Source organism: Camellia sinensis, chromosome 8 (genome assembly GCF_055761805.1).
Source record: "Camellia sinensis isolate YWXY chromosome 8, ASM5576180v1, whole genome shotgun sequence".
Taxonomy (NCBI): Eukaryota; Viridiplantae; Streptophyta; class Magnoliopsida; order Ericales; family Theaceae; genus Camellia; species Camellia sinensis.
In genome coordinates this window covers 126,645,479-126,672,084 of record NC_138968.1, presented here as the reverse complement: position 1 = coordinate 126,672,084, position 26,606 = coordinate 126,645,479, and the positions used below count along the sequence as shown (strand labels likewise).

At 38.0% G+C, this 26,606-nt stretch overlaps 1 protein-coding gene across 2 annotated transcripts; it reads left to right on the top strand.

Annotated features, from left to right (window-relative positions):
- Positions 1 to 25,604, top strand: LOC114297663 (bifunctional TH2 protein, mitochondrial-like). Of its 2 annotated transcripts, XM_082883399.1 has the most exons (8): positions 20 to 445; positions 7,241 to 7,301; positions 8,247 to 8,355; positions 16,234 to 16,524; positions 17,107 to 17,521; positions 17,641 to 17,907; positions 24,610 to 25,231; positions 25,318 to 25,604. In XM_082883399.1, exons 3-7 carry the CDS (start codon positions 8,335 to 8,337, stop codon positions 25,020 to 25,022), a joined length of 1,407 nt encoding a protein of 468 aa, XP_082739525.1. In that variant the 5' UTR covers positions 20 to 445; positions 7,241 to 7,301; positions 8,247 to 8,334; the 3' UTR covers positions 25,023 to 25,231; positions 25,318 to 25,604. The 2 variants fall into 2 exon arrangements, with proteins under 2 accessions (XP_082739524.1, XP_082739525.1); XM_082883398.1 differs by lacking the exon at positions 7,241 to 7,301 and having other exon boundaries at positions 1 to 445.
- The last annotated feature ends 1,002 nt before the right edge of the window (positions 25,605 to 26,606 follow it).

The window sequence follows — 26,606 nt, the reverse complement described above, 5'->3', positions numbered from 1 at the left end:
TCCCCCATCTGCTTAACCCAAAACAAACGGCCCAAAAAGTCTTAACCCAAAAACCCGCCCCCACTCTCTCTCTCTCTCTCTCTCTCCATTTTCTCTATCTACATCCACACAACTATACATACACATACACATTGCAAATAGAAATACAATCTCAATCCAAAAATTGTCTCTGTGAAAATCTAATAAAGATCGTTGTTCCTTGTTCTTCTCCATTCCGATTTCTATTTAGCGGAGTGAGTCTGTGTCGATCAGCTGCAATGGCCTCTGCTGCAGGAGGAGGAGCAGAAGGTATAGCTAGGCGGTTCTGGATCAAGTTCCATGAAGAGGCGATTCTCGCTCTCTACACTCCCTTCGTCGTCTGTTTGGCTTCTGGGAATCTCACTCTCCACACTTTCCGCCATTACATCGCCCAAGATTTTTATTTTCTCAAAGCCTTCGCCCAAGCGTCAGTCTCTCTCTCTCTCTCTCTCTAGGTTTTTTTTTTTTTTTTTTTAATTATGTAATATTGACAACACTTTTAGCCTCAAAGTTAAAAAAATAAAAAATAAAACCTATAACCTATGCTTAATAACTCTACTCATACATATCTGTTCAGAAAAAATTCAAAATCCATTCCAAATTTTTTTAAAATTTTTTATAAGTTATTAAAATAGCCTGTTTTGCTTCCTTCCGTTTTTGATTTGTTTGGTTGCTCAGAAAGAAAAATACTAATCTTATTAGATCATATATTGTTTAAAGTTGAAGCATTTGAATGTGTGGATTTTACAATTTTGCCTTGACAGTTCAGACGAATTATGTTTGGTTCGATTTTTTTAAAAATCTTGAGTTTTCATTTATCTTTATTGATTTTTTTATTTTATTTTATATTTCAGTCAAAATTTTGACTAAATTTGACAAAAATATGAAAAAAAGTGACTAATTTTTTTAAGCAAACTATATATATTATAGTTATTTTTTAAACTTTTTAAAAATCATCTAAATTAGTTGGATCTAAAGTGTGAAAAAAAAAAAAAAAAGACTAAAATACGAAAGAGTTCATTAAAGGCCTGTCTAAAAATAGCTTTTGAAAAATCAAACTAAAGTTATATTTATTTGACAACTTTAGAATTAGAAAAAACATTACACAGTCACAGGCACGACACGCTAGAGATACGTTCAATATATATAATTAATTTTATTTATTATATGTCATAAAATAATTAAAAATTCATTAAAAGTTAATTAAAAATACAAAATAATATTATTAAAATTAATAAACCCACATTAGTAAAATTAACAAACCTAATAAAAAAAATTATATATTGAAATGAGTGGCACAGAGTAAAAAAAGAATATTAAATGAAATTAGGGGAAAAAAAATAGAAGACAGAGAGAGGGAGAGAGAATACCTAGCATATAAAAAAAAATAAAAGAAAAGAAAAAATAAAATGAGACAGAGAGGGTGACTGAGGCAGAGAGAGAGAGACATCGACTGAGAGATTGGAGGAAAAGAAAAAGAAAATCGAACTAGAAGAAGAACAAAGAACATCGAAGCAGAAGGACGAAGAAGATTAGCGATTAGATGAGCTACGAGCGACAAGCGATGGACAAGGAGCTACGACAGCGATGGATGAGGAGCAACAAGCGACGAGAAGCGACAACTGACGACCGACCAAGTCTCTCTTCTCTTTTGTTCTCTTCGTCTTCTCTCTCTTTTCTCTCTCTTTCTCTTTCGATTTAGGGCAGATATGGTTCCATTTTTGGTTTGTTACAAATCGACCCCAAATATGTTTTGTAAATTCTGAAATTCACCTCGAGCGTGTCCCACAAGTGTCGGAACGTGTCCGGAACGTGTCTGTCTTCAAAAAAAAAAAAAATAGGACACTTTCTGGTGCGTGTCGGACACGTGTCCACCGCGTGTCCAACGCGTGTCCGTGTTCGACACTAGTACGGAGCCCTCCGAGAGGTGTCCGTGCTTCATAGACAGTCACGGACATGGGAACTGACATCATACTATATGGACATGCCGACAAGACAAATACAGGCGACGACAAGTGAGGGACACATAAAATAAGGCTTCGTTTGGGAACAGACTTTTTTAGTAACTTTTTTATTTTTTGGCTAAAATGTGATTAAAAAAAAAATTAGTATGTTTGGAATGATTTTTTAACTTTTTACGAAAAGATGTACAAAAAGTAGAGAGAAAAGAGAATCTTTGACTTTTTAGTATGGATTGTTGGCTTTTTGATTTTTTTAGTAACTTTTTGACTTTTTGGCTAAAAAGTCACTTGCCAAACGAGGCCTAAGTTTATAAATTCATCCCGATCATCTTTCACTAGTCACTCCTCTCGCGGTGGCTCTTCTAGGGGAGCTCTCATCATTAGTTTAATCGCACTGCTGCTGCTACTGCCTCAGAGGATTTCTCTGAATCTCTTGCTCCGTCTGCCCCTGTTTTTTCTCAATCAGATGTTGAGGCCATGTTCAAACAGCTTCTCTCCACCTCTGGTACACCTCCTCCTACTGCTTTGTCTATGACTCCAGGTAACTCTTCTTGGTATTTTGACTCCGCCTGTTGTAATCATACGACTTCCAGCTCTACTATATTCTCCTCTATCTCTCCCTCTACTCATCTTCCCTCTATTCATACTGTTGATATCAGTCATGTTGGGACTGTTTCTACATCTCAGTTATCTTTACCTCAAGTTTATCATATCCCTGCTCTAACCTTAAACCTTATCTCTATTAGTCAATTATGTGAGTTTGGTCTAATCGTCACATTTTCTGCTAATGGTTGTTTGGTGCAAGACCCTCAGACAGGACAGACTATTGGGATCGGCCGTAAGCATGGACGTCTCTATGAATTCATTCAACTTCATGTTCCGGACTCCCCACAGATCGCTGTTCCTGCATCTGCTTCCTCTTTACCCCCTTTTCATCTTTGGCATTGTCGCTTAGGACATCTTTCTGTTAGTCGTTTAAAGTCTTTGGTTTCTTGTGGTCAATTGGGTCCTGTACTTCAAGATATTTTTGATTGTATACCCTGTGAACTTGCAAAACAACCTGCTTTATCATTCAATAAAAGTACTTATGTTTCCCGTGCTCCTTTTGATCTCATACATTCGGATATTTGGGGCCTATCCCCTACTACTACCATGGGGGATCTCGTTATTTTGTTGTTTTTATTGATGACTATTCACGGTTTACTTGGATTTTTCTCATGAAAACTCGGTCTGAACTTAAACATCTTTATTATAGCTTTGCCAACATGGTCCACACACAATTTTCCAAAACCATTAAAATTTTTTGCTCTAACAATGCTATGGAATATCGGGATACCGATTTCCTTTCCTTTCCTTTCCTTTCCTTTCTTCAGAGTCATGGTACTCAGCCTCATCGTTTCTGTGCTGGCTCATCCCAACAAAATGGACGTGTTGAACGGAAATATAGGCATATTCTTGACACTTCTCGCGCTCTCCTTCTCTCGTCTTCCTGCCTTGAAAACTTTTAGGGGGAAGCTGCCCTTACTGCTGTGTACACTATCAATTGTGTTCCTTTCCCTGTCATCTATAATCAAACTTCCTTTGAACGTCTACATGGCACTCCCCCACCATACACCAATCTTTGGGTTTTTGGCTCTGCCTGCTCCGTTCTGCTTTAATCCCATGAACGCACCAAGTTTGAACCTCGTTCTCGTCTTTGTTGCTTTCTTGGATATGGGATTGAATATAAGGGCTTTCGCTGTTAGGATCCTCTCTCTCAGCGTCTTTGTATCTCCCGTCATGTAGTTTTCTGGGAGTACAAAATGTTTTCCTTTCTCTTTTCCTTTCACTTACCCGCACTCTCCACTCCGGTCATCTTTACTAATCCTTCTCTCGATCTCTTCTCTAACCACTTTGATACAGGTTCCTCCTTCATTGAGACGCCCTTGTTGATCCCTGATCCCGACCAGACTGTTCTCCCTGATGGTCCACCTCCTCTTGCACCTTCTAGTCCGTCTCCTCCTTCTTTGCCAGCCTTCCTCCTACCGATCCTCCGACGGGTCGGCCGCACCGGGTAACTCAACCACCTATTCATCTTCGTGATTATATTGTTGGGTCTGTTGCCTTTTCTACTTATGAACCCACCTCCTATCGTGAGGCTTGTACTAATCCTCTTTGGCAGCAAGCTATGACTGATGAACTTCAGGCTTTGGACAAAACTCATACGTGGGATGTTGTTGATCTTCCTTCTGGCAAGACTGCAATTGGCTGCAAATGGGTTTACAAAATCAAGACTTATTCTGATGGCTCTATTGAGCGCTACAAAGCTTGCTTTGTTGCCAAGGGTTTCAACTAGGAATAAGTCATTGATTCTGAGGAGACCCTCTCCCTTGTTGCTCGACTTACCTCTGTTCGCAGTTTGCTAGTTGTTGTTGCTGCTCGCCACTAGGAGCTCTTTCAGATGGATGTCAAGAATGCCTTCCTTAATGGTAATCTTCTTGAGGAGGTCTACATGCAACCTCCACCTAGGTCTACTTTTCCACCTCATAAGGTTTGCAAACTACAACGTGCCCTCTATGGCCTCAAGCAAGCACCTCGCACTTGGTTTGCTAAGTTCAGTTCTACCATTCATGACTTCGGGTTCACCTCTAGCTCCTATGACTGTACTTTATTTATTCGGACTACTCATGATACCACTCTTCCCAAGGTTTTAAAAAGCGGCCGCAACCGTTACGTAACGCCGTTACGTAACGGTTTTGGCGGTTACCGCCACCCGTTACGGCCGCTTTTGCAGTGTGATTGAGATTCACAGGTGTGTCGGCCGCAGCGGCTGCCGTAGCGGTCGTAACAGGCCGTTACGGCTGTTACAGCACCGTTACGTAACGGTTCCAAGCTGTTTCTTCCGAAAAACACACAAAAAAAAAAAGCTAAAAATGGGGGAAGAGGGATAGAGAGAAGAGAGAAGAGAGAAGATAAAGAGAGAAAATGGAGGAGCAAGAGATAGAGAGAGAGAAGAGGGAAGATGAAGAACATGTTATTAATTTGTTGAAACTGTAAGACCTATGCTATTCTATTCAGCTGCTATCACTAAACCATTTTGTTTGTGCGTGTCTATCTATATATTGTTTGAAAATAATAATAATAATAATAATAAGTGTGGTCATTATCTATTTGGCTTGGTTAAAATATGTATATATATATATATATATATTTAGGCTCTTATTTATTCTCTTACTTTTGTCATTGTTTATCTTATGTATAATAGTTAGTGATTGATTTTTTGTATAATATAAAGTCATTAATTGTTAAAATAAAATATAAAAAACTCAGTTTATAGTGATTTAAAAATATGAAATATATTGCATCATACTTAAAAATTTACAAAAATTGATCAATATTTATTTTTAACCCAATAAATATGATCATGGAAAAAAAATATGCGTATCGGTAAGTTTTTTTCAAATTGTGCGAAAAATAAAAAAATTCACGGTTCCGGTTACCGCAACCGTTACACTACGGCCTTTACACCCCGCAACCGCAACCGCGTCACCGCCACCGTTACGGCGACCGCAACCGCTTTTCAAAACCTTGACTCTTCCCCTTCTTTATGTGGATGATATGATTATTACTGGTAATGATGCAGCTGGTATTCTTCACCTCAAAAGTTTTCTCCACCGTCAGTTTGAGATGAAGGACCTTGGTACTCTTAACTACTTCTTAGGCCTTGAAGTCTCCTATGATTCTACTGGTTCCTATTTATCCCAAGCCAAATATGCATCCGATCTTTTGGCTTGTGCTGGTCTTACCAATTGCAAAACTATCTCTACTCCAGTTGATCCTCAGATTCGTCTTACTCCTCTCAATGGGGATCTCCTCTCAGATGCTACTCTTTATTGCCAGCTCGTCGGTAGTCTTGTCTATCTCACTTTGACTCGTCCTGACATTGCCTATGCTATTCACATTGTTAGTCAGTACATGTCGGCTCCTTGCACTCCCCATTATACTGTTCTCCTCCGCATCCTTCGCTACCTCAAAGGCACTCTGTTCCATGGCCTCCACTACTCTGCTTCCTCCTCTCTTGAACTGTGTGCTTTTTCTGATGCTGATTGGGCTGGGGATCCTACGGATCGACGCTCCACCACGGGTTTCTGTTTCTTCTTAGGGAATTTCCTTCTTACTTGGCGTAGCAAAAAACAATCCCTCACTGCCCGTTCTAGTACCGAAGCTGAATACCGAGCTCTTGCTGATACTACTCAGGAACTTCTCCGGCTTCGCTGGCTTCTTGCTGATATGGGTGTTTCTTCTTCTGGCGTTACCTCTCTCTATTGTGACAATTAGAGTGCCATTCAGATTGCTCACAATGATGTTTTTCATAATCGCACCGAGCATATTGAGATTGATTGTCACTTCATTCGCCAGTATGTTACCCATGGCACTGTTCTTTTTCTCCCTATTGCTTCTGTCGATCAACCTGCTGATATTTTCACAAAAATTTGTCCTCCTGGTCGCTTCACTGATCTCGTTTCAAACTCAAGCTGGTTGATGCTTACCCTCCTTGAGTTTGCAGGGGGCTGTTAGTGTAATATAGTATTGTTAGTATAATATAGTGTTAGCGTAATATAGCTGCCATATCTAGCTGTCATATTAATGATGTTGTATACTTTCTGCTTTCGGTGTTAGCTTTGTCCACTGTTAGCATCCTATGTACCACACTTTCCTCCCTATAAAAGAGAGTGATCTGCTCCTTATAAATCACTGAACATAATACAATTTATACAATTTATTCAGTCTCTCTCTCTCTCTCACTCTACCAAGTTTACAATACTTATAATCACTTTAGCGTGTGTTTAAGCAATGGACACGAGTATCTGAATCTAAATTTTTTTTTAAAAAAATAGAATATTTTGATGAGTGTCTGATTGGTGGCACGCTGGGAATGTTCAACAAGTGTCGGTGTCTGACACGAACACAACACGGATACGCTACCTTCTTAGAAGTGCCATGCTTCTTAGGTCACAGTTCACACCAAGTGATGGCTTTGTAATAGTATGTGTGATGTAATAGAAATAGATAGATAGATAGATAGTATAGACTATTATAATATGAATTAAATTAAATTTTTTTTTTTTTCTCTTTGAAAAATATCATTAAAAAATTTATTTTTTGACTATTGAAATACTCAGCTTTCTGTTAACTGCAAGAGATAAATAGGTAAAATCAATGGTTAACCATAATAACTGATCAGTTTTTAAAGTTTGCACCATGTCACTTACTTTTTGCAGCTGGGTTTGTAGACAGCTAGGGCTCTGTTTGGATCAGGGATGTAGAAAGGGACAGTCAAAGGTGAGGGAAATTTGTATGAAATATATGCTAATTTTTTTCTTTATTTCCCTGGCCTTTTCCTTTCCTTTCCTTTCCTTATCCAAATCCCTACCCCAATCCACAATTCAAACACAGCTTAAGGGTGTCAAACATGGTAGAATTGGGGTGTGCACCAATCGCTAGCATATATAAGGCATAGACTGCCCTAACATCATAGATACACTCTACCTTGTATGGTTTGGTCACTGACTAAGGATTTAAACATGGTAGAATTGCACTGGTATAGCGCGTGTACCAGTCGCTACTATATAAAGCCACACACTGCCCCAGCATCACAGACTCACTCTGCCATGTATTGTTTGGTCACTGAGAAATAAATGTATGTAGGAAAAAGGGAAGAAAAAAATAAGCAAAATAAAATAAGGATTTTTTAAAGAAGCTTATAAAGATTGTACATTTTGCATAAAAGTGTGTAATAAAGAAAAATAAACCAATTATAAATCATTCATATCTAACCCAAAAAAAAAATTCTTCAACAAGTACTTCATTTATTTTGAATTAGAACAATAGCTAAAATTAAATGTCCAGTTTTATTTGGGTAAAAACTTCTTCTCTCTTGTATGAGTGCTTCATTTACTTGAAATTAGATCAACTAAAATTAAATTTTCAGTTTTTAGTTTTTTGGTATATATTATAATATTTATATACATATATCCATGTATATATCATAAGGGGACCACTGATGTAGTAGTTAAAACTTGGTCTATTAATCTTGAGATTGTGAGTTTGTGCCTGAGGGCAGCTACTTTGTTCAAATAATGCCAAGGAGTAGGTCTACACCCAATCTACCTCTTGCAGGCTCCTATCCAAGGGGCCTACCTTTTTACATGTGTATATAGTTGTTAAGGCTTTTAAATGTGGGTCTTTGGAATCATTTTTGTTTTTGGTTGTATTTGGGAATTTTAGGTACAAGTTGGCGGAGGAGCGTGCAGATGATGACGATGCAAAGGCTGTGATTAGTCAATTGAGGAAGAGTGTCTTAGAAGAGCTGAAAATGCATGATTCATTTGTCCAAGTAAGACATTAAACTTTTTTTTACCCAAGTTTTGTTTCCATGTAAGGCTATTGGAAAGGATTAGGCCATATTCATGTCATTGAATTAGATAGCAATGAGACAACTCTTTTGTTCAATAAGGTAGGCCTTACCTTACAGCTAGTGCTGGTAATTTCTGGACTATTAGTGTGAATGTTTGTAGTTGAATACAAGAACAAACTTTGAAAAGCTGGAACTCGAGATTTTGTACTTGACCATCTAAACCTCATGTGGGCAAGTGCTTAGATGTTAAAGTTTGTCTTATATTAACAGCAATGTTAGTCTTGACTAATTGTTCTATTAAATTGTTGCTTTTGGAGATTGAGGTTCAGTTAGACTAATTGTGAATAAAGATGGCATGTACTAGAGCATCAAGTGCATGAGCTATTTTCTTCTTGTATTATTTTTTTGATGGCACGTTGTTAACACAGTGTTGGTACATAGTGGGTGAGTGCATAAAGCTAAAGAATATCTACTTGCCAGTTGTGTATATGTAGAGCTAGTTGTACATGTGGGAGAAATGTAAGAGAGATTTGAGTGTATAAAGCCACATAATATTACTTATGAAAAAAGCTAAAGAATTTTTACCTCAAAGAAATTTGAGTGTATAAAGCTAAAGAATTTTAACCTCAAAGAAATTTTAAATACTTCTTTCAAATGCAACACTATTCTTGCTCTTTTGGTACATTCTACACGACCTTTCTATTATATATATCTACATACACCCATGTAGCTTAATAAATCAAGTTTTCAGTGGGTAAAGGATAGATATGCAAGGCACCGTTTTTATGAATCATCAACTTAACAACTAAACAAATCATGTCTCAACATGTGGTCTGCTTGGAGCTTCTTATTCGAAAATTGCCTTTCATTTAACTTTGCCAATAAGTGCGCCTCAAAGCAAGACTCAAAAGCAGTAAACAAAGGGATTCAGGTGCGGGAAAGCATCTTTGTCTCGCCCACTTTTGCGCTCCTATTATAAATAAGCCCCGCTCCTAGGGGCCCCTCTCCGATAAGGTTAGAAGATCCATTTTATAACCGCTATGTTCCAACTTCTGCGTTCCTTAATTTGCACTAGTCAAAGACCATGCATGTAGACATTTTCATTCATTATGTTGCTCACACTATGGGTCTCAAAAAGGGATCTGATACGAATAAGTTGCCAAAAACACTAAAGTTGATCCTTACTGATCAGTTATCTTTGATGGCATAATCAATAAATTCTTGAGGTTCAAAATTATTTCTTGATCAAAATTTATGTAGCTGGGTTAACTTTGGTGGTTCTTAGTGAAGTTAATTGATTGAATTGTTGCTTAGAATTGCTTTTAGTGGCAGTGGCAGTGGCAGTGGCAGTAGTAAAGGAAAGTAAACCAGCCATTTTTGGGGGGAATGGTATGTGATTAATTAAGTTGAAGCATACGTATTAACCTCACCTTTGTGACTAAGGAATCTAAACAGAGCGCTATTTGGTTTAGTTTTGAATCCTTGGGAACAGTTTAATCTCACATGTGCCCAAGTTTTTCATTTGTGAGTCAATTTTGATGTGCTTGTGCTTGCCCCCCGTCATTGGTGACATAAATTAGATCACCATGATCATCTTCTTTCATTTTGTTGATGGTAGGCAAATGATTTTGTTTTTGAAGTGGTTTCTACTTCTTCTAAATGGCCTTTGGGAAACTTCTTAAATAGGTCTTCATCATTGTTTGATTGTGGTAGATCAGAGTATGTGTTGTATCGAGTGAGATCTTGATCTCTTTCTTGTTAGAACTATGCTTTTGTATGCTAGAAGTAGAAATCGTTGAATTCTGTTTTGCCTTTTAGGAATAAGATTCCTAAGGATATGTTTGGTTATTTTTTTGTTTTTTGTTTTAATTTTCCCTAAACCACAACTTTTTTGGTGAACTATTTCTGAAAACTATTTTCTGCAATATTTTTTGAAGGATGCGTTTGGATCATGGATTTGGGTGAGATTTGGAAATGGAAAGAGAAGATGTGTGGACAATGCAAATGAAATTTAAGCTAATTTTTTTTCTCTATTGCCTTTTTCCTTTCTTTTTTCCTTTCTAAATCCATGATCCAAACGTACTGGAAAAGAACCCATTTTTTGGGAAACAACAAAAATTTGTTTTGGAGTTTTTGAAAATTGTTTCCATACAAAAAGAGTGTTTTCAAACTTTGTATTGTTTTTGTTTTTGAAAACAAGAAAAATAAAAACAAAGAAAACAAAAACACAACCAAACTACCCTTAGGTACCTTGCATAGGTTAATGAGACATTAGATTTCTTGGAAAAATGCGTGCTCAATCTGGAGTTTAAAAAGTTATTAGTACTCCCTTGATGGATATCAATATTCGGATTTTAGAGTTGCGGGTATTTTTTTTTCAAAATTGGTTTCCATATTTGCTACAGATGGAGCCTCGTGCATAGGGTGTTTTGGGTTGCATATTCTTCAAATTGCTTTTACAAAAATGCTCAGGACTCCCAAAGTTGAGGACCCCATGACCCCCAAAATGATGTAGACTAATCATGTGTTTTTGTTTTGTTTTGTTTTTTTTTTTTTTTTTCTTTCCTTCCTGGACCAGTGGGGGTTGTGAAGGTTATGTTTTTTTGGGGTCTGTAGCATTGTTGTTGCTTTTATTCTTGCTCTGTCGTGTTGATAAATTTTCTAGGAAGCTTCCATCCTTTCCCTTTAGTTTTTGGCTGGTTTCCCCATCTATAGTACATTGTTGTGTTTCCTGTAAAAATAAATAAATGAATATATGAAAAATAGCCTATTAATGGGCATGCCAAAAATGTTGGATGTGATTATTGAATCATGCAAACATGGACTGTTGTGTGTTTTGAAGTTTGGAATGCACGGATCTATTTCTTGTTTTGTGTGTTGTCTTCTATACAGAAACACGGGCTATTTGTGGTGCAAAAAATTAAAGACTGAAATGTTCCATTTAATTTAATAGTATTAGTGGAAACTATGACTATACTAACTAGGGGTTAAGAAGTAGGGTAGTTCAAAAATCCGCCCGACTTGCCCAACCCGACTCTACGCCTAACAGGCAGTTTAGACAATAGTTTGGATCGGTGGCTGATTAAAATTCTGGTGGTCAGATGTTGGGTAAGTAATTCAAAAATCCATCTCACCCGACCTGACCATACTACAAAGAGAAGCTTTTGCAGTCTACGTATCATACTCTAATGGGCTTCAGAAATTACATTTCATCTTGATCTCTTTCATATCAGGTAATAGTAATAACCTAGAAATCTACAACCTAGAGATCTACAATGATAACTCAGAATCTATAACTTACAATGATGACCTAGAGATCTATTACCTAGAGATTTACACAACTCAGCCTACAATACAACTCAAGAGTCCTGCAACTCAAGAGTCTACAAACTCTTCATCTGCTTCTCTCTCTTTCTCTCTCTCGTTTTTGTCATTCCCTAATGCTGTGTTGTGTTTAGTTGGGAGATTTGGGAAGAGATTTGGAAAGAGAAAGAGAAAAGGTAGGTGAAATGTGAATAAAATATCCTTACATTTCACATAATTTCACATACCTTTTTCAATTCTCTTTCCAAATCCATTCTCAAATCTCCCAACCAAAAACAACGCAAGTCATTTATCTCTTCCTGTCCTCTCTCTCTCTCTCTCTCTCTCTCTCTCTCTCAATTTGCAAAAGATATCTCCCTCTCAATTTACAAATGGCCATAGATGATTGACGTCACTGCTGCTCCTATTCTATCTTGGCTTTGCCATCCCTGCCGCTACCTTCACATTCTCCACTGCCGCAGCTTAGCCGAATCCCCTTCAAAGAGAAACCCTAGATCCTTCGGCTCTCTACTTTGCCAATCATCGTGATTTGTTTCGCTGCCATAGCCAATATCAAAGTTCCTCTTTTTCTCACTACTCTACTTTGACTATAAATTATTTTCAATTGAATCACGAATGAATTTTTTAATTTTATTTTTTTGTTACAATTTTTTGTTCTTTAAACATGTTGAAATGTTATTTTTATCCAAATATACTAAAGGGGTTAGGGACAACGATGAGTGGTCAGTTTCGACTATTGACTGAAACTTTTGAACTCGTTCCATTCGGTTTCAAACATGTAAAGGGTCGAAAGCAGGTAGTTCATTTTCCAACCCGATATGGGCAGGTCGGGTGGCGGATATACAGCAAAATTGATCCAATCCAACCCGTGAACATCCCTATTAAGAAGTATTGACACTTCTAAGAAGGTAGCATGTCCATGTTGGACACTGACACTCATGGACGCTTCTGGACACTCTCTGTACACTTGCGTGTCAGTTTCTTATTATTGTAGCTTGTGAAATTCCCTTACCAAATGAAATTCTTTACTTATTTTGGCCTTAAAATCAACATAAAGATTTTGATGAGTTTATTAGAGGATGTGAGTAGGTGGGTCCTCCTTTATTTAATGCAAGATTCACGTGGTCTAATCTTAGGGAAAGTCGAGTATGTTGTAGATTGGATAGATTCTTATTCTTTTTGGGTTGGGAGGGGGTTTTCCCCAATGTGAGACAAGAGACGTTTCCAAGATTGGTGTCCGATCATTGTCCCATTATGATGGAGAGTTGCCCTTTTAAGTGGGACCCGACCCCATTTAGGTTTGAAAATGTGTGGTTGGAACATCATTTGTTCAAGGAGAACTTTGCGGGATGGTGAAATAGTGCTAAATGTCATGGGTGGGAGGGTTTTAGATTCATGAGAAAGCTGAAGGTTATTAAAGAGCACGTGAAGATTTGGAATAGGGAGGTGTTTGGGAATTTGGAATCATCAAAATTTCAAGTTATGAGTAGAATTGCGGAGATAGATTCTTTGGAAATGCAGGGAAATGAGGTTGAGGAATTGAGGAGTGAGAAGAGGGAGTTAGGTGTGAAGTTAGAAGAGTTGACTCTTAGAGAGCAGATTTTTTGGGCACAAAAAGCAAAGGTGAGGTGGCTAAAGGAGGGGGATGTTAGTTCAAAATTCTTTCATAGGATTGCGGATGGGAAAAGGAAGAAAAAGTTTATTAAGAGGTTGGAAGTAAGGCGAGGGATAGTGGTAGACTCAGAGGAGCAAATAGTCCAAGGGATTTTTGAGTTTTATTCAAATTTATTTTCGAAGGATGGGTTAGTCAGGCCTGGGATAGAGGGGCTTGAGTGGAAGCCTATCGTTCAGGAAAGTGCGACTTGGTTAGAAAGACCTTTTGAGGAATTGGAAATTAGGGATTCAGTTTTTGAGTGTGAGAGGGACAAAGGCTCCAGGACCGGATGGGTTCTCCATGGCTGTTTTCTAAGATTGTTAGGAGGTGGTGAAGAGGGATTTGGCGAGAGTTTTTATGGAATTTTATAAGACAGGGGTGGTTAATTTATGTGCAAATGCCACATTTATCTGTTTGATTCCTAAAAGGGATGGAGCCATCAGAATTGAAGATTTTAGACCAATTAGTTTGGTGACATCACTCTACAAGATTCTAGGGAATGTTTTGTCAAAAAGGTTGAGGGCCTCTTTAGGGGATACAATTTCTCCGACTCAGGGGGCTTTTGTGAAAGGCAGACAGATTCTAGATGTGGTTCTGGTGGTTAATGAGGTGGTCGAGGAGTGTAGGAAGGTAGGAAATAGAGGTCTTGTGTTTAAGGCAGATTTTGAGAAAGCATACAATCATATAGATTGGAATTTTTTGGATTTTGTGATGGATAGAAAAGGATATGGGGAGAGATAGAGGTCCTGGATTAGGGGATGTTTGGCGTCTTGCAATATGTCGGTAATATTCAGTGGTAAACCTAGGCAGAGTTTTGAGGCATCCCGAGGGGACAGGGCGATCCCTTATCTCCTTTTCTATTCATCATGGTAGCAGATGTGTTAGGAGGATGGTGGATAGGGCTAAAGAGGTAGGTCTATTTGAAGGCGTACAAGTTGGGAGAGATAAGGTTAGTGTGAAACATTTGCAATTTGCAGATGACACTGTTTTCTTCTCTGAGGGGGACGAGAGCCAAATGGTTAATCTCTATTCGGTGGTAAGGCTTTTCGGGGTACTCTCTGGTCTTAGGGTAAATTTAGAAAAGAGTAGGGTAGCGGGTATTAATGTGGATTCAAGTTTGATTCAGAGAGTAGCTGAGTTACTTGGGTGTGGTATAGAGACATTTCCGATGAAGTATTTGGGGCTCCTGCTGGGAGGTAATCGAAGGGGTGAGGTGTTTTGGAATCCGGTCGTGGAAAAGATGGGGAAGAGGTTAGAAAGGTGGAGTAGGGCTTTACTATCTCGGGGAGGCAAGTACATGTTGGTTAAGACAGTACTAAATGGAATTCCAATTTATTTCATGTCTATGTTTAAGATTCCAATCAAGGTAGCAAAATTTGTAGAAAAGTTATTAAGGGATTTCTTTTGGGAAAGGAAAGATGAAGGTCAGAAGGATCATTTGGTGAAGTGGGAAACGGTGTCCTTATCTAAGGAAAAGGGGGGTTCGGCCATTGGTAATATATTAGCTAGAAACACGGCTCTGCTGGGCAAGTGGTTATGGAGATTTCCCGCTGAGTGTGATTCATTATGGCATGCAGTTATTAAAAGTAAATATGGGATTCAGGTTAATGGTAGGGACTCTCAGGTGGTCACGAGAGGAACCAGGCGTGCTCCTTGGAAGTCCATTTTTCAGATTGATCCCGTTTGGTCCCAATTCATTTATGTGAGGGTGGGTAATGGGGAAAAGGTCAAATTCTGGAAGGATGTTTGGGCGGGTTCCTCGTCCTTGGCGGAATTCTATCCACTCTTGTATAGTGTTTCTCAGTCTCATTATGTTTCTGTTGCGTCTGTGGCGGATTCTTTAGTGGCTCTTTTTTCTTGGAATTTTAATTTCTGCCGGAATCTTCATGATAGGGAAGTTCCGGAATTGGTATCTCTTTTGTCAAGGCTTGAAAATGTTTTTTTGTTTCCAATATTGGAGGATAGGTTGTTTTGGAATATCCATTCATCGGGTTCTTTTACTTGTAAATCCTTTCTTGATAAAATTATTGATTCTTCTCGTGTACCTTAGTTTCTGTTTCATAAAAAGATTTGGAAGGCATGTGCTCCTCTTAAGGTGAAAGTGTTCACGTGGATCTTGGTTCATAAGGGCACTTTGACAAATGATTCATTGCAAAGGAGGAGACCCTTGCGATATCTTAATCCTTAATGGTGCATTATGTGTTGTAAGAGTGGAGAGTCTCTGGATCATCCCTTTTTGCACTGCTCGGTGACTAGGCAATTGTGGCATATGGTGTTTGGTTTGGATAGTGTGATGTGGGTGGCCCCAAAAGGATGTGCTCAAATGATATTATTTGATTTTCAAATTTTTGGAAGGTTGAAGAGGGCTAAGGTGCTTTGGAGTGGTGTCGTTTTGCAATCTTCTGGGTCATTTGGTTGGAAAGAAATGTGCGTGTTTTCGAAGGAATTGCCCGGGATATAGACTATTTATGGGATAGGGTGAGATATTTGACGTCTTTTTGGGCTTCAGTGAGGTCAATATTCCGAGGGGCTCCGCTTTTTTTGATTGCTACAGACTGGGTGTCAGTTTGTACTGTGTAGTTTTAGTTTATGTATCTTTTTGTATCTTCTTTTGTTAAGTTTTGGTTTTATTTTCCATCTTCCTTGTAGAGGATGCCTTATCCTCTTTTTTCTTGGCCTTGTGCCTTAATATATCTTTGTTTGTTACTGATCATAAAAAATAAAAAATAAAAAAATATTGAAATTATGATAGATAGGGTCATAAGAAGCATGGACACCCCTATTAAGAAGCATGGACACCTTACTGCTTGAAAACAATTCACATGTCTAGTTTTTGATTCCCGTTACACATTCTGTAGTCTGAGATACAAGTTATGCAGGAATGGGGTTCTGACATGGTCAAAGAAAACACTCTCAACTCAGCCACAGTGAAGTACACGGATTTCTTGTTAGCAACAGCCTCGGGGAAGATTGAAGGAGTAAAAGGCCCTGGAAAACTTGCAACTCCTTTTGAGAAAACAAAACTTGCAGCTTACACTTTAGGTGCCATGACTCCTTGCATGAGGCTTTATGCCTTTATAGGGAAGGAGGTTCAGGCACTTCTTGATTCCAATGAAAGCAGTCATCTCTACAAGACGTGGATTGACAATTATTCCTCTGAAAGTTTCCAGGTTTGTTCTGTTATTGAGCACTGAACATTTTTTTTTTCTTTTTTGGTTGTCAAGCTGATGCATTTTATTGATTACAGTTTCAGTGGAAAACATTGTGGTTCACAATTCGATACGAGTTTCAACTAAAACAATTCGATTCATGTTGTTGAATCTTAAATTGAATGAATTGTGCGATTCAAACGCGATTCATTATGATTCATTTCAATTCATTACGATTTGCTTTTGCTACAATTCAGTTCTGTTTGCAGAATGTATGAAAAATCGTTTTTGCAAAATAAAACAAAAAGAGATCAATTAAATAAATTAATATATGTGGTTTTATATGTATATATATACACATATTCAATTTAGTTACATTGATATTTATTTCATTTTGAATAGTGTGTATTTTTATATGTATATGTACATATATATAATTATATATTATGATAAATAAAATGAATCTTACAATTAACAATTCGATACAATTCATAATTCACTATTTTAGAAAAAAGATACACGATTTGGTAACCATGGTGGAAAATACATTACAATGGCCTTTTTTAACTCCAACGGCTCAATTATCTTATTCTTTGAATTTAGGATTCAGCGCTGCAAACCGAGGACTTGTTGGACAAATTAAGTGTCTCTTTGACAGGAGAAGAGATTGACATCATTGAGAAGCTTTATCATCAAGCTATGAGACTCGAAATAGAGTTCTTCTGTGCTCAGCCACTTGTTCAACAAACTGTTGTTCCCTTGTCAAAAGTGCACAACCCTGCTGAACATCGTTTTATGATATTTTCTGATTTTGATTTGACATGCACTGTTGTTGATTCGTCTGCAATTTTGGCAGAGATTGCAATAGTAACAGCACCAAAATCTGATGAGAGTCAACCTGAAAATCAAATTGCTCGGATGTCATCAGTTGACTTGAGAAACACATGGGGAGTTCTTTCTAGTCAGTATACAGAAGAGTACGAACAATGCATTGAGAGCATTTTGCTCACTGACAAAGGTACAGTACTGGTGTGTAACTTTGAACAATAAAGTTTGAAGACGTTACTAGAAAGTCAATGATTAGGCTAACGAGATGGATATGCTCAGGAATTTGTGATATTTATGTTGTCTTTGCAGTTGAGAAATTTGACTATGAAGGATTGCATAAAGCACTTGAGCAACTCTCTGATTTTGAGAAAAGGGCAAATTCTAGAGTGATTGAATCTGGAGTCCTCAAGGGTCTGAATCTTGAAGACATAAAACGAGCTGGAGAGCGTCTTATTCTCCAAGATGGTTGTACAGGTTTCTTCCAGAGCATCATAAACAATGAAAATCTGAATGCAAATGTCCATGTACTTTCATATTGTTGGTGTGGTGATCTCATTAGGTCAGCGTTTTCATCAGGTTTGTTCCATATTAATTGAACTGTAAATTATGCACTTCAAATCTGTATGTTTGGCTACTAAATTAGTTGTCAGTTTACTTGCTTTATACCCTGCTCAATTCACTTGTAGTTGTTGAAACTTATTCCTTCTGCTTACAATGGAGTCTGCTAACAGTTTTAACTTTGCTAGTGTTGATATTCAACAGTTTGACTTTACTAGTGCTGATACTCAACGTTGTGATGAATGATATGCATCTTTTCTCTTCTTTCAAGCACAATTTTCCATAAATTGGAATTTTGTGTAACCAAATTAGTTTTGTTTGTCTCTATTTTGCTGTCTGTCACCTTGAAGTATAAAACTACCATGTATAGTGATTTAGTAAACATTTGTATGTGGTATTTTTTTGGTTTTTTATATGAACAGTATTGTAACCTCCTTTTATGCACAGTAGAACAATTCATGTTGACCAAGATTAGAGGGCACTAGCATTTGGTCCTTTTTCCTTTGATAAATTATCTTCTAAGAATTCAAGCAGCCACTAGAGGAGAGTGATTGTGTCAATGTATTGGAGACGGACTTGTTAGATGCACACAAACTAGTGACCATCATAAAAATTTATGAAGTATAAATTGGTTTTAAATATGGGTATATTTGTGTATATATATATATATATATATATATAGAGAGAGAGAGAGAGAGAGAGAGAATTTTATGTGTGCTAATCATACATCATAGAGATTTTACTATTGTAAATTATCATCATTATCACTGCTGCCACTATCGGCATTACTACTATGATCACTTCATGTCTATGCTATCCTACACATCATGGTTATCACTGTTGCCACTGCCACAATTACCACCATGCTCATCTTATTCTTCTTGTTTTATCCATCGTCAATAATTACCATGGCCATTCTTATTGCCTTTGTCACCATCATCTTCTTGTTCTTATTGTTGCCCCCAAACATACTCTTTTTCGCTCCCCTTTCTTTTCTCAACCCCATGGTTCAAAAACATGGAAGGTTTTTGTAAATTTCCTTCTTGTTGGTTTATATATATATATATATTTACTTTATTAATTTTAGTCTTGGACATTGTACCTTGTCTATGTGAACTATTGCAATATGATGTGTTGCCTCATTTTGCTTTTCTTTATTTCCTTTTTTAGTTTTTTCTGTGGGTTTAACAATTACACTCTTTTAATTTAAATTTGTACTATTATTCAAAGTTTACATGACTTCACTGATTGATTATTTTATGCATATCCATGCACTATTTCATACATACATGCAAGAAGAATCTCTTTCCTTCTTTTTAAGTTTAGCTAAAATGGGTATGCTAATGTATGGATAAATTGAGAAAGGGAAATTTTAGGGATTAATGAATTCAACAGATTGTAAAATAGCTTCTTTTGGAGATAAAATGAGGGACAATCTGTAATGATGATCAATAATTCAACTAGTAAGGAAGAGTGGCATTACCCACATTGAGGGTAATGTTTGGGGAGAAGAAAGATCCAAAATTTAATTTGGGTTAAGATATATGACAAAGATATGATAACATGTGGTTTAACTTGAGTTATGACCCTTGATAAAGCAAGTTGGCGAAGAAGGATTCTTGTAGCCGACCTCAAATAGTTGGGACCAGGTGTTTTTGGGTAGAGTTGAATTGATAATAAAAAAAGTAAAAGTTATGAACAAAATGTGGTTTTTCAACGGTCTTATGTTGATTTATGGACTATATTCATTTGCTAAAAAGTGAATAGTACAAACACGTGTTCGCAATCATATGATGAAATCTCTTGCAGTGGGCCTTGTGTATGTGTAGAAACTGGAAACTCGTGCTTATGTAAGCGTGGATGATGGAGTTCAGGGGTGGCTGGAACAAGATGATTTGGAAAGATTATAGGTGCTTAGTTGGCAAGGGTTTACCAAAGGTGGAGGAGGAGAGTTGAGACACTCATTGAAGAGAGAGGGTGGAAATAGAGATCTTCTAAGCCAAAGAGAGCTATGTGGGGATGTATTGATGATGGCTTGATGATTGCTTGGGGGAGACCCTTGTATAGAGGAGGTTGGAGAATGTGGCTCTCCTCTCTAGTTCAACAATGCGGAGGAATCTCCTCGACAATAATCTTAGGTGTAAAAATTTATGTATTATTGATTGATGTTTATTGATTTATTACAATGATTCATGATTCCTATATATAGAAGAGGGTGAGTGTGTAGTAGGTAAGGAGTAGGTGAAGTGGAGGTGGTAGTGGTGTAGTGGGTTAGGTTTAGTGGAGTAGGTGAGGTGGTAGTGGTGTAGTGGGTTAGGTTTAGTGGAGTAGGTTTAAGTGGGTGAAGTAGGTGATAGGTTTTAACAGCCCCCCACAAACTCAAGGGGGATAGGAACTAACCAACTTGAGTTTGGAGAGAGTTACAAAACAAGAAAATCCATAAAAATAAAAGAGAATAGGTGACACTGTATGGTCGTGTCAGACCATTGGTGAAGACACTGGATGGTGGTGTCATAACGTTGTAGAGGACACGGTATGGGGGTGTCATAACGTTGTAGAGGACACTGTATGGGGGTGTCATAACGTTGTAGAGGACACTGTATGGTGGTGTCAGACCGATGTAGAAGACAGTTTATGGGGTCATGTCGGACCGTTGTAGCAGACAATGTTGTGACAGTTGTTGTGACAGTTTACAGAGTCTTGCTGGACCCTTGTAGAAACTAACCGGAATCAATGTCGGGACAGTTTACAGAGTCTTGTCGGACCCATAAAGGAGCTAACCGGAATCAATGTCGGGACAGTTTACAGAGTCTTGTCGGACCCATAAAGGAGCTAACCGGAATTAATGTCGGGACAGTTTACAGAGTCTTGTCGGACCCATAAAGGAGCTAACCGGAATCAATGTCGAGACAGTTTACAGAGTCTTGTCGGACCCATGAAGGAGCTAACCGGAATCAATGTCGGGATAGTTTACAGAGTCTTGTCGGACCCCTAAAAAGTCGCACCCTCAAAAGGTGTGCCCAATCTTTCAAAAGGCGTGCCCAATCCATAAAAAGACGTGCCATCAAAATGCGTGCCCAATCCATAAAAAGACGTGCCATCAAAAGTTGCGCCCTCAAAAGGCGCGCCCACTTCATCAAAAGTCGTGCCCGACAGAAAGCGTCGAGCCATCAAAAGGTGAGCCGGAGACGCGGCGAGGCACGTGAGCGACAGAGTGGCGTGTCGGCCGCGTCGTCAGTGTCGATATAAACCAATGCGGAGGCTGTGCTTGAGGCAGAAGCGAAGACAAAAAAACCTGGGAAAAAACTTCTGAAAAACTCTTCATTTTCTGAGAGAGATATTCGTTTTTCTGAGAGATTGCCTCTAAGAGCTGCAAATCTTGAAACACTCCCCTTCCGAACATTATCAGTCTGAAATTGCTATTTCGCTGAAACACTCAGCAACCCAAAAAGCATGGCCTCTTCTTCCCGTTCAGCTACCCAGAATATGGTCTCTTCATCCCGTGGTCTACTCACTCTCTTTCCCGACCTCAACGAGTCAACAAGAGAGATAACTGGTGAGGAGGCCCGTGAACCTCAACCAAACACCTCTGGTTTTGCTCCGTTGAACTTTCCGATGCGGTCGGTGGAGCAAAGAATGGCAGTGCAGTCGGATGTGGAGGCCAATCAGTATACATTGAAGTCATGTGTGGAAACCATGACTGCGGTTACAAATTTGTCGAACCGGCTGCAGAGTAGGACAAATGAGGTGCAGCAGTTAAACGCCCAACTGGCTCTGCTCCAACGCATGTATAAGGATGCGCGAGCAGAGTTAAGTGTGCTAAAGGCGGAAAATAAGGAGCTGAAGCGGAAGGCCACCGTGATGTTCCAATTTGGAGGTCCACCGTATGCTGTAGTGGAGGAGCAGGAAGGAGGCAACTTGCTTGGTGGTCTAGGAAGCACGGAGGCAACACCGGCAAGGACCACCCAGGACGGAGGCAAGAAGAAAAGACCGGCGGCTGAGTAGAGAAGAAAAATCCCACTGTGGGTGTGGTAGTTTTGTTTTTGTTTTTGTTTTTTTGTTTTTTTTTGATGTAAAAGTGTGATCGGGGTTGATCCCCTGATATGAATAAAATGACAAGGTTGTGGAATGTTGTTGGTGTTATTTTGTGGTGTTGTTTTGTTTAATAAGAAAAATAAAATAAAAGAAAATAATGGATAAAGAAAATAGAGAAAAATATTTGTGGATGGGTGATAAGAAAAACAGCAGTGTGATTTTTTTTATTTTTATTTTTTTGGTGGAATATAAAATAAATAATAATAAGAGAATGGAAAACGGGTGATGCTTACTAACAAGGGATAGGGAAAATATATTATAATAAAATATATATATATATATTAAAATAAAAGAAAATGGTGAAAGAATGTGGATGAAATAAATTAAGAGAAAGGAGAGATATGATTAAAGTGGGTTTGAAAGTGGGAAAAGATGAGAGAGAGGGAGATATGTCCAAGAAGCTTGTGCTTTTGATAGTTACACATTACCCAAGCTGTATGTGAAGATGCATGTTACTGTCTTACACTTCTGCAGGCTTGGTATTCTTTGTGGGGCACTTGCAACACGTGACATTGAAAATTGTATTCGAAAATGATGACATCTCCAACATGAAACGTCTTGGAAGCAGCCCAGGCCTTGTAATCAATATTCCCAATGATGGTTCAACCAGCGGAGTCCCCAACCTTGTACACTGCTGCCATTGAAACCTTCAAGCCAGCAAACATGGCTACCAACAACAGAGCCACAGCTCTACACCCCACACCCAAATCCATGGCTAAGAGAGAGAGAGCAAATCGGGAAAAAAAACAGCAGTGACGAGCAGAAAAGCAGCGCCAGAAACGCCAACGACGACGACGACGAGTAAGAGTACAACCACGGATATGTGAGAGGCGAGGTGAACGGCGATAGAGGCTAGACGATGATGCGGGTGCCGCCGCCGACATAGCGGAGGAGGGGTGTAAGAAAATGTTGAAGAAGTCAAGGTATGTGTAGAAAATAAGCGGAATAGGTTGAGGTCCGGCGGGCGGCCAAGGCGAGGTTGCCGCCCGCCGGTGAAGCGAAAAATACTAAGGTCTTAACCTTGCTCTGATACCATGTAAAAATTTATGTATTATTGATTGATGTTTATTGATTTATTACAATGATTCATGATTCCTATATATAGAAGAGGGTGAGTGTGTAGTAGGTAAGGAGTAGGTGAAGTGGAGGTGGTAGTGGTGTAGTGGGTTAGGTTTAGTGGAGTAGGTGAGGTGGTAGTGGTGTAGTGGGTTAGGTTTAGTGGAGTAGGTTTAAGTGGGTGAAGTAGGTGATAGGTTTTAACATTAGGATAGGTCAACTAGCTTCTGTCTTGACCATATCAAAGTGATCATCAGATCCTGACACTGTCGCGCCATGGTACAATGTCAGGCATGCGAGATATACGCATCGTAGGTGTAGGTGCCGTGCAGACATCATGTGTCTTGTGGAAACATCTCTCATCTAACTCTAAGACTGATCAGGTGTCTCCAAGCAGGAACTTCGACCATCCCGCAACTCCAGCCTCCAACCCACAAGTCCTTTAATTATCTTCAGTATCCTAGGTCGCGCTCCCAACCTAGGTTGTTCCGGAGCTAACTGTAAAATGGAGACCATGGATAGTTTGTGAGCTAAGTGTAAGTTGGAGATTTACGGATTGCATTTGACAGATCTTATTTGTAGATCAGTGTTGGAGTGAAATTGTCGAGGTATCGTAAGAGGTGCGTTAGCACATTTAGTGCCTAGACTCAGCAGGATATCAGCTCATGTGTCACGAGGAAGCCATATGGCACCAACTCACTTGCAAGAGAGTGACGTGGAGATGATGTGGTGGTGCCATGTAATGGACATGGACAGATGCATCTGCAGTAACCTGTGTCTTGAAAGCACGGCCTAAAGATAGGAGTTCCTATCTCTGTTGCCTATCCAAGAAAAAGTTTTCAGCCCCTACTATGTTCACCTATATCTTTGAGGTCAAAATAAAACTGATTAGTTAAAAAAAAATCGTATTATTAGGGTTTTTGTTTGCATAAGAGAACATGTGGCAGCTTGAGAAATCACCATAATACGCTACTTTTGTTGATTATCACCACATTATTTTTCAATTTCTTATATGTAAATGTCAGATCCCAGTGCATCGATGGTTGGGCTGACACTTCATGTGAATAACACCAGAGATTAAGGTCTGCATATGGTTTGCCCTTCTCAGCATTGTGAACTGATGGTACCGCAATTAAGTAATGTGCATTTTTCTTTGTGCGACATGTGGGTGGCATGCATTTTACTAGGGTTGTTTGATACTTCGTATTCTGAATGATTTGCTATTTCATATTCTATAATGGGGACATCAATTCTTAATTCTTCTTGTTTATGTAGTTCACTCTGTTGCTGGGTAGGTTTTTTATTTTTATTTTTAAATAGTGATATGATAACCTTCAATGTTTAATTCTTCCAGCTGATTTTCACCAAATGTTTAATTTTCCTTTCTTGTTTATTGGTTTCTTTATGGGAAGTAGTTTGTACAAGATGGGGTTTGTTTAGTTGCATATTGTTGTGATGTCATATCTGAACTTTAGATTTTGAGGGTCAATTTTTCTGTATATATGAGTGCTATTTTTGTGATTTTACATCATAAGGTGATCAATTCTCTTCTGGTTTGCTGTTGGACAGGGGGTTTGGATGTTCTGAATGTACATGCGAATGAGTTTGTCTATGAAAACTCCATATCTACGGGTAAAATTGTTAAAAAGGTTGAGTCACCAATCGATAAGCTTCTAGCTTTCAGTGATATCCTAAAGAACAGCAGCAGTGACAGAAAGGGCTTGACTGTTTATATTGGAGACTCAGTGGGTGACTTGCTTTGTCTGCTTGAAGCAGATGTCGGAATTTTACTTGGATCGAGTTCAAGCCTAAGGAGGGTGGGCAGTCATTTTGGTGTTTCTTTTGTTCCATTGTTCCCTGGCTTGGTTAATAAGCAGAAAGAATGTGTTGAAGGAAACTCTTCTAGTTGGAAGGGGCTATCTGGCATTCTTTATACGGTCTCTAGTTGGGCTGAAATATATGCTTTATTTTTGGGGCCGTAGAATCTTTTTCTTTTGTTCATGAGTCCATCATGTGAAGTTAGGACAAATGAAGGAATCTTTACATATAATAGAACACAGATATATACAAGTTGGTGGCTAATTTCATTACGGGCCACAGATTTAAGTGTTTTATTCCCTTTTTGTCTTTCTACAAGAACTTCTGTTCAGAGATGTAAATGTCTATCTTTTGGCTGGTTGTGTTAAACGGGGTATTTGCAATCTCTCTCTCTCTCCATTTGCTGTTTTATTTCCTCTTTAAAAAAATACTGACTTCTTTCAATTGAAATTTTGTCAGGTGTTGAGAGGTTTCATGCGGTAATCATCCCATAATGGAGGGTGTTCTATAATAATTCCAGATTAAGTTTGATACTTGTACTTTCACAGGTTGTTGCTGTTAGTTGTTTTGTGGAATGGCAATTTAGTGAAGACTATGGATTTTATTGAAGACTATGGATTTTATGTAATATTGGTTCTGAAAAGCCAGTTCTTGATCTTTCAATTCTCTGCTTCTCTGTATAGTATGGTGTAACTTTACCATGGAATAATAGTTTTATAGTCAAATATATCCTAATTTTGATGGCATTTTCAGAGAGGATTATCCTTGTTCAGCATAAAGAAGTTTATAATATTGTTCTTTCCCATTGCATTTATCATGCAATTATTTGATAGACTGCAAACAATTCCCTTGCCATGTCTTTGTAATTGAGCATGAACCAAGTGAGAGAGAAATGACAACTTCAAGACCTCTAGGTTATGTTGGTATTCATTCTCCATATTTTGTATGTCTTTTATTAGAAGAGTGACTTGTGATCTGATATTTATTTTTCATCCTTGATTCATTTTGTGTAGCAAACTGTCTTTTAAATGTAGAGATTTTGTATGCCTACTGTTGAGGAAAGTTTCTGGACTCACCTGGTGCAAGTTACTCATGGTGCAAGTTACTCAGCTTGTTATATTAGACATGTAATTCTCTTCTCTTGAATAAATTTACATACACAATATGGGGTTGTGACAAAGTGTAACGCAACGGTTGGTTTAGTTTTTAATCTAATATTTGGATTTAAAAAATCAAAAAATATGTTTGGTTAATAAAATTTTAAAATTATTCTCTCCCTCCCCCCTTTTTTTTTAATATTATTAATAAATCAATTAATCACTTTTTTTTCCTCTTATTTTCTCACATTTTACGTAGCAATTAATCAAATTTTCTCTTACACATTTATTTAACTAAAAATAAATAAATAAATAAAATTATCTCAAAATTCTTTTAGACTTGTCTTTCAAAATATAATTTAAAATTCTTTTTAAAAACTAAATTAAATCAAGCACAGCTTAAGTTTTTGTCGGGTACGAAAATGGGATATGCTAATGGCCTATGGGGTTATCAATCTAGGATGAGTTTCTCTCAATATCTCATCTTTCTATAATTCTTCATACTCTTCTTATAGATTTCAATTTGAACTCACATTGATGATTTGAGCTATCTATCTTGTAGGTCTCACAATAAACGTTATTTATGCAAAAAAATCAATTTTATTAGAAAATTATAAATACAAAAATTAATTTTATAAAATGAATGGTAAA

Excerpts from the sequence above, each read along its gene's own strand:
- LOC114297663 (XM_082883398.1), top strand. The coding sequence starts at position 258 with ATGGCCTCTGCTGCAGGAGGAGGAGCAGAAGGTATAGCTAGGCGGTTC. Across the intron at positions 8,356-16,233 it reads TGCATGATTCATTTGTCCAA|GAATGGGGTTCTGACATGGT; the intron begins GTAAGACATTAA and ends CAAGTTATGCAG. Across the intron at positions 17,908-24,609 it reads TAGGTCAGCGTTTTCATCAG|GGGGTTTGGATGTTCTGAAT; the intron begins GTTTGTTCCATA and ends GCTGTTGGACAG.